An 8,630-nucleotide genomic window follows, 5' to 3' on the forward strand; every position below is an offset into this window, starting at 1 on the left:
TGAAACTAACTGAGGGCCTAGCTGCATTACTCCAGATATTAGGAGTGACACAGCTTTCAGCTCTGGAAACAACAAGCAGGCGAGGTCCTTGAAAGCTTGTAGGATTTGCCAAGAGGATGAAATTCCCTTCTCGGTTTTGGTGGAGTTTTCCGGTAACACTATGGACACATTCAGTCTCTATGTGAAATCCTTATGGACCGGCTAGTTTAACCCAACCTGACCAGTATTGTGCCATCTTCAGTGCCTTTTATATTGAGAGTGTCAAATCGATCCATGAATATGATCATTCCAAATATCTCGACAGCTGCACCACCTATCGGATTAAGCACTACCTTCCGAGTGTAGAGTCTCTAAAATACTGCAAAAATAGTTTAACTCCTTAATCGATGTTCTAAAAGCATAGGATAGGTTAGGTTAAAAGGACTGAGCCGAGATGATGCATCCCAGTCCGATACAAAGCACACCAATGGGCCCATTTTGATACCTTTAGCTATAAGTAGCTCTTATTGCACCAGTTACTGTGGATCAAACCACTTCCTGAAGTCAATAATTTAACTACCGCTTGACTTATTCAGGGTCAAAAGAGTGTTAGTGTGTCTTTCAACATAGGTAGGCCAAACCAAACTTGATGATTCACATGCAGGAAGCGCTGACCAGAGCAGGTTTGCCCTGCTCATAGTTTTCGTGCTGACATTGAATTGAAAAGAGGTCCTAGATATATATACAGAAACATTTTCGGGATGCATGTGGGCGATTGTTCCTCTCCTGAACAATCCCATCAGCTATACAGCTGCCCTAAATATCCCTGTATTCAGATACCCATATAAAGCTAAAACTAAAGTGCAGGGCTATCGCATTGAAAAATATGCTGCATTCAGTTATGGACTTTGTGTTGCTGACAAGTGAGTACAAGAGGCCTTTACAGTGGTTTGGCGGTCTGAATTCATCACACTTTTCCTGTTTTTTGGCATAGATTTCAAATGACTTACAGCACACAATGGTCGGGAAGGCGGAAGGATATCTATATGCCTTAGGCTTTCTACGTCTTTGGTATAAAAACTACCTTATCCTCCCTCCATAATGCACTTGCATAATTCAGCTTTAGCTAGCTTACAAATATAACCCGTAACCATGGCTTAATAACTTCTACAGTGTGATGCAGTTTGGCTAGGAAGATACAATGCTACCCAGGTAACTTAAAAGGCCCAAATGTTGACAGCGCTCAGTCCAGCTTCCTCTCATCTGCCATTCTTTTCACTAACTGTGATGCATACTCAGGAGCAGGTACATCCACGCATGCTGGAAAGTGTTCACATATCTAAAAGAAGGTTCATAGTGTCTGTGCTGGAATTGGTCCAAGTACCGTGCACATTCTGAACGAAAAAAGAATGAAGGACTTTGAAAAAATTTGTTGGAAGATCCGCCCACATCCACCTTATTAAAGTGTAGCATTTTTTAAAGTATACAAAAAAATTTCCCTTCAAATATTTTCTTTTCAAAATGAAATTAGGAAATTCAAAAGTAAACTGATAAATTTTATTTCAATTCTAAAAATAGTATATAAGCGTAATTTATCAAATAAATATTGAAATATATTTTTTAAAAAACAAATAGCAAAAATGCGTTATTATTTATCCGATGAAGTGGCATTGCATAACAAAAAGGATGATTTTTGGGTTGTGTTGCATGGAAATGTGCTCGACTTGACGCCGATGCTGAAAGATCGTTACGATCACTGGAATAGTGTAAATAGAAAACTGAAGAACTATCTGAAACAATTCTTTTTACATTTAATCCTTCTACTCCACAGAACTTGGAATACTTACTCGCTTTTGGTGGCAAAGATCTTTCGCATTTCTTTGATAAAACTTTCATGCCGAAAACAGAAACTTCGCCGGTCACAGGACGTCCACGTTTACTCTTTCCACCGATATTGGAAACAGCTCACAGCGAAATATGTAAAACGAAGGGCAAACTGTGGAGTCAAGATCCCATGTACCACATTGGTCGACTGACACGACGCGATCGACGTGTGCGCATTATAAATACGCTCACTGGCACGACACAACTTATGAAAGTTTGTGATGAGGATTCAATTTATGAAATACAACGCAAATATAAAGCAATCTACAATCATCATGCTGGGAGCTATATATGGCGAAAGTTTTCGAATAGGGTAAGAAAACCTATAATTTAAATTTTTTTACAACCCAATCTCTTTCATTTACTCGTAGGGTCAATGTGGCGGTAAATTGAATTTGAAAGGTAACTTGGACGAAAATGGCTTGATTGAGGAGGAGTGCAGTTATGATTTGCCACCACCATCAATTTGGTTGTATTATACTAATGATGTTATTATTGCTTAAATATTGTAAAAATTTTAACTTATGGGAGAATATACACAATTTGAAAAAATAAGTTCTTCCAGTAATAAGGAAAGCGGAGTGAGTGAATGCGAATATATCGCGCAAAATAGAGCGTTAAACCCATGAACCAATGAGCAGATCGCGCATTGAAAAATGAAAGCAAAAAAATCATAATTAGCTGCGAAATAAATTTTCTCAGCGTGACGTCACGCTTTTGACAACATGTTTCATTGCCGACGCAGTCTTCAGACCTTATTCCAATCGGTGTACTTTGCTTCGCCCTTACATCCTACTACATTTTTTGTCTCAAGGGTTTATTTGGGTCGAGTTGAAAACTAAATTTAGTATTACTACCTAATATCTTTTTGTTGAAGTTTTCATTGCATAAGTATGAAAAGCTAATTGTTTACAAGTGACGACTGGATGAAATGGCGTGAATTCATTGTTCGTGTCTTAAGATATATTTCTTCACGTTTTACTCAGAGTTGTTGTACTTTTGCGTGCGGAATGAGTAAAATGTAAACAAAAGATGTGTCCGGACGCGATCTGTAAATCCTGCCAAAATTCAACATACAGCACTTCTTGACGTCTTCCTCTAACTGTCTCTCCTAACTCAGTGAAGGTCTTCCCTTTCCTCTGTTTACGAACTACCTGAGCGTATTCGTTCATCCGCATAACATGACCTAGCCAGCGAAGTTTTCTGTTTTTATTCGCTGCACTATCGTTATATCTGCGAAAGGGTCATATAGCTCATCATTATTCCTCATTCGGTACTCGCCGTCGGCATCACGGATAGGACTATAAATCTTCCGGAGGACTTTTCTCGCGAATACTCCAAGAGTCATCTCATCTTCTCGCAACACCTTCCATGATTCGGAGCCATATATGAGGACAGGTATGATGGGTGACTTGTAGAGAAAAAATTTTGTTCGTCGAGAGAGGAATTTACTTTTCAATTGCCTAAAGAAGCACTTGTTGGCAAGAATTAATATCCGTTTGATTTCTAGGCAGACATTGAGTAAAAGCAAAAACAATGTCGGCCTAGCTGGTTCGCAAATAGACGAAGTCCTTCACCCTCTCGAATTTATATCCGCCAGCAGCGTCGTGGCTACAATGGCCACGATGACAGCAAGTACTTCGTCTTGTCCACATTTAGTGCAAGACTCGCTTTTTCAGTTTTTTATCTTATACCAACTCTTCGTCTCCATGTTTGTGCACCCCGGCGGGTATTCCGTCATTACTTGACACTTTGTGATTTTTTAGCCATAATATAGCAATTCTCACTTCGCATTAGTTGGATGACGGAACGTTCTTATAGAAATCTGCCCCGGTCTTGAAACCTTCTGTCTCTAAAAGAGCATGAAAGATATATGGTAAACCGAAAATAATAATAATAATATTTCTCCGATATAAATATCCGCGGAGATAGAGCACACTTTTCTTCCAGAATGTGGTGTGCTAATAGGAGCACTAATTGCTCATCGCACACGTTTTAGGCCGAGTCCATGTGCACCTGATAAAGTAGATAACTTTTTTGGTGGGAAACATTTCATGGCAAAAGCACAATCGAAAGGTTTGCCAAGCCACTAAATCAATTTGATGCTAGTTGTTCGCCCGCTTTCAAAAAGGAAGAAAAAATATACCCCTAAAATTTAATTTTTGCACGTAGTCGTTTACTCACGTAACAGTGCTAACTACTCCGAACACTGGTAGCGAAATATGAGAGAAAAGTAGTAAATCGAAAAACTTCAAAAGCGCTACGTTATCAAAGGTTTTTTTCAAATTCTATTATAAATACAACAATTCTGGAAAGCGGGATCTTGGCTCAGTATTTGTTTATGCGTTAAACCACTGGAGCATCACTTGCGCCTAAAACCACGCTACAATAAAGCCGCATAGCAAATAAAGGCAAACTGAGCAAGAGGTAGTGAGCAAGAGGTGATCAACCTGCAGTTGATCAATAGGGACAAGCATTTCATCCAATTGAAATTTTACGTTTTGCTTCTTCACTATTTCATGAGTTTTTCCTTAGGTAATTCAACACGGAATAATAATACATACCTTCAGGCGTAACTACTCCGCACACCAGCCGAATTGAAGCGGCATAACAGATCCTCACTGTTAGACACTTACGTTGTCTGAAGGACACTTTACGTGGAGAGAACAGCAAGTATTCTTTAAGTATAACATCCCACTTCCCTTGAGTGGCTTTCGCGACGTAAAAGATGACACTACAACGCTGGTTTACTACGGCGGGAGCCCAGATACAAAACCAAGTGACATTACTCTAATGGAGCCTCCGAAAACCCTTAGGTGAATCTACAGAACATCTGTAGGTAGCTGTAACTCAGGCCGCGTACCGGCGACTGTACTCAAGGCGTTACATTTAGAGTGCACGTCCCACATCTGCCCACCGGTCGGCTTAAGATGTCTAGCTGGTACAACTACGCCCTTCATTCGCACACCTTCCCAATAACCTACGAGGTTGGAGTCGGTAATGTTTAGCGAGAGAGTTAGCACTCTCCTTAGACACGTTATGGACGACTTCCCCACTGAAAAAGGTATCGACCACCTTCGAAGAAGCATTCAAAGCCAAAAGTAAACTTCAATATCCCCTTTGTTAACATCAAAGTTCGAGCCCTCTGTATCCGCTACCGGTAAGCGCTCAATAGCTGTTGGTCGCCCTACAGTTTCCGGCATGGTGATGTGGCCAACAGATCATCACACCGCAAAAAAAGTGTCTCGCCATCTGCACTCATTACTCCGCCAGTAGCTTACCCGATGTCGCTTTCAACACTTTTTTGTGTGAAAAAATGTTGCCCACTACTATTACAACATACTACCTAAGCATGCAAAGTTGTTACGAAGATACTAAATTTAAAGTTATTTTAAAGAATTTGTGGCTGTCAACTCCTTTTGCGTAGTTTTCATAACAAATCGACGACTGAAAGTAGGACCCGTTTATTTGGGCTACATCTACAGAGCTCCTGTCTATGTCACCTACATATTTGACCAGAAACCGAGCCGAATCGATACCAAACTGAAATCGAAACTAGGAATGAAACCACACCCTATTCAGAAGACGGTACCAAAACTAAAACCCGACGAAAGCACCCTGAAACCAAAACTGGAAAAGAAAACAGATCCGTCACCGGTACCAAAACTAAAAACCGACCGATACCGAACTTAACCTGGAAGTGGAAATGAAAACAGATAATCTCCGAAATCAACAGCATAACGAAAAGCCGATTGAATGCGAAGCTGAGATCGGAACCGGAACTCTAACTAAAACCGGAACCGAAGCCGTTGTTAGAAGCGGAACCTTCGCAAAACTGTGTCCTAAACCAGCCCGAATTCATGACCGAAACATGAACCGTACCCACCCGCAACCGTAGCCGAATCGAATTCGCGGCCGGAGCCGGCGAAAATGAAACAAAACCGAATCTGTAACTTAAAGTAAAACAAATTCTAACCGAAAACGGAGCGAAATCCAAAACCGGAACCGAATCCCGAATGAAAACAGCTACCGAACCGAAACTAGGGTCGAAACCGAAAGGGTACCGAAATTGGAGCGCAAAGCCAGACCAAAACCCAAATCAAAACAAAATTAAATGTGAAAAATAAACGCAGGCGAAACTGATCAAAATACAACTTCAATAGTGATACTACAAATGGCACCAACATTTTATCCGGAGGTTGAAACGATGTACCAAAATCAAGGTGAAGACGATAATCGATCTGCTATCAAACATTGAGAGTTCCTGGAATCTTTTTGTTGAATTTTTTATCCTTTTTATACAACTAAAATATTAAAAATTATTTAAAAACAAGTAAGGAAGGTTAAGTTCGGGTGTAACCGAACATTACATACTCAGTTGAGAGCTATGGTGACAACATAAGGGAAAATAACCATGTAGGAAAATGAACCGAGGGAAACCCTGGAATGTATTTGTATAACATGCGTATCAAATGAAAGACATTAAAGAGTATTTTATGAGGGAGTGGGCCATAGTTCTACAGGTGGACGCCATTTAGGGATATAGCCATAAAGGTGGATCAGGGTTGACTCTAGAATGCGTTTGTACGATATGGGTATCAAATGAAAGATGTTAATGAGTATTTTAAAAGGGAGTCATCCTTAGTTCCATAGGTGGGCGCCGTTTCGAGATATCGCCATAAAGGTGGGCCAGGAGTGACCATAGAATTTGTTTGTACAATATGGGTATCAAAAGAAAGGTGTTAATGAGTATTTTAAAAGTGAGTAATCCTTAGTTCAATAGCTGGACGCCGTTTCGAGATATCGCCATAAAGGAGGAGCAGGGGTGACCCTAGAGTTTGTTTGTACAATATGGGTATCAAAAGAAAGGTGTTAATGAGTTTTTTAAAAGGGAGTAATCCTTAGTTCCATAGGTGGACGCCGTTTCGAGATATCGCCCTAAAGGTGGGCCAGGGGTGACTCTAGAATTCGTTTGTGCAATGTGGGTATCAAACGAAAGGAGTTAATGAGTATTTTAAAAGGGAGTGGGCCTTAGTTCTATAGGTGGACGCCTTTTCGAGTTATCGCCATAAAGGTGGGCCAGGGGTGACTCTAGAATTCGTTTGTGCAATATGGGTATCAAACGAAAGGAGTTAATGAGTATTTTAAAAGGGAGTGGGCCTTCGTTCTATAGGTGTTCGCCTTTTCGAGATATCGCCATAAAGGTGCAGCAGGGTTGACCCTAGAATTTGTTTGTACAATATGGGTATCAAAAGAAAGATGTTAATGAGTTTTTTAAAAGGGAGTAATCCTTAGTTCCATAGGTGGACGCCGTTTCGAGATATCGCCATAAAGGTGGGCCAGGGGTGACTAGAATTTGTTTGTGCAATATGGGTATCAAACGAAAGGAGTTAATGAGTATTTTAAAAGGGAGTGGGCCTTCGTTCTATAGGTGTTCGCCTTTTCGAGATATCGCCATAAAGGTGGAGCAGGGGTGACCCTAGAATTTGTATGTACAATATGGGTATCAAGAGAAAGGTGTTAATGAGTTTTTTAAAAGGGAGTAATCCTTAGTTCCATAGGTGGACGCCGTTTCGAGATATCGCCCTAAAGGTGGGCCAGGGGTGACTCTAGAATTCGTTTGTGCAATATGGGTATCAAACGAAAGGAGTTAATGAGTATTTTAAAAGGGAGTGGGCCTTAGTTCTATAGGTGGACGCCTTTTCGAGTTATCGCCATAAAGGTGGGCCAGGGGTGACTCTAGAATTCGTTTGTGCAATATGGGTATCAAACGAAAGGAGTTAATGAGTATTTTAAAAGGGAGTGGGCCTTCGTTCTATAGGTGTTCGCCTTTTCGAGATATCGCCATAAAGGTGGAGCAGGGGTGACCCTAGAATTTGTTTGTACAATATGGGTATCAAAAGAAAGGTGTTAATGAGTTTTTTAAAAGGGAGTAATCCTTAGTTCCATAGGTGGACGCCGTTTCGAGATATCGCCATAAAGGTGGACCAGGGGTGACCCTAGAATTCGTTTGTGCAATATGGGTATCAAAAGAAAGGTGTTAATGAGTATTTTAAAAGTGAGTAATCCATAGTCCCATAGATGGACGCCGTTTCGAGATATCGCCATAAAGGAGGAGCAGGGGTGACCCTAGAGTTTGTTTGTACAATATGGGTATCAAAAGAAAGGTGTTAATGAGTTTTTTAAAAGGGAGTAATCCTTAGTTCCATAGGTGGACGCCGTTTCGAGATATCGCCATTAAGGTGGAGCAGGGGTGACCCTAGAATTTGTTTGTACAGTATGGTTATCAAAAGAAAGGTGTTAATGAGTTTTTTAAAAGGGAGTAATCCTTAGTTTCATAGGTGGACGCCGTTTCGAGATATCGCCATAAAGGTGGGTCAGGGGTGACTCTAGAATTCGTTTGTGCAATATGGGTATCAAAAGAAAGGTGTTAATGAGTATTTTAAAAGTGAGTAATCCTTAGTTCCATAGCTGGAAGCCGTTTCGAGATATCGCCATAACGGAGGAGCAGGGGTGACCCTAGAGTTTGTTTGTACAATATGGGTATCAAAAGAAAGGTGTTAATGAGTTTTTTAAAAGGGATTAATCCTTAGTTCCATAGGTGGACGCCGTTTCGAGATATCGCCATAAAGGTGGAGCAGGGGTGACCCTAGAATTTGTTTGTACAGTATGGGTATCAAAAGAAAGGTGTTAATGAGTTTTTTAAAAGGGAGTAATCCATAGTCCCATAGCTGGACGCCGTTTCGAGATATCGCCATAAAGGAGGA

At 40.7% G+C, this 8,630-nt stretch overlaps 1 protein-coding gene across 1 annotated transcript; it reads left to right on the forward strand.

Annotated features, from left to right (window-relative positions):
- The first annotated feature begins 1,607 nt into the window (after window positions 1-1,607).
- LOC137235866 (cytochrome b5 domain-containing protein 1-like) lies at window positions 1,608-2,366 on the forward strand. Its single transcript, XM_067758665.1, has 3 exons — window positions 1,608-1,745; window positions 1,811-2,176; window positions 2,235-2,366. Exons 1-3 carry the CDS (start codon window positions 1,620-1,622, stop codon window positions 2,364-2,366), a joined length of 624 nt encoding a protein of 207 aa, XP_067614766.1. The 5' UTR covers window positions 1,608-1,619.
- Window positions 2,367-8,630: the final 6,264 nt, after the last annotated feature.

Source organism: Eurosta solidaginis, unplaced genomic scaffold (genome assembly GCF_040869045.1).
Source record: "Eurosta solidaginis isolate ZX-2024a unplaced genomic scaffold, ASM4086904v1 ctg00000201.1, whole genome shotgun sequence".
Classification (NCBI taxonomy): Eukaryota; Metazoa; Arthropoda; class Insecta; order Diptera; family Tephritidae; genus Eurosta; species Eurosta solidaginis.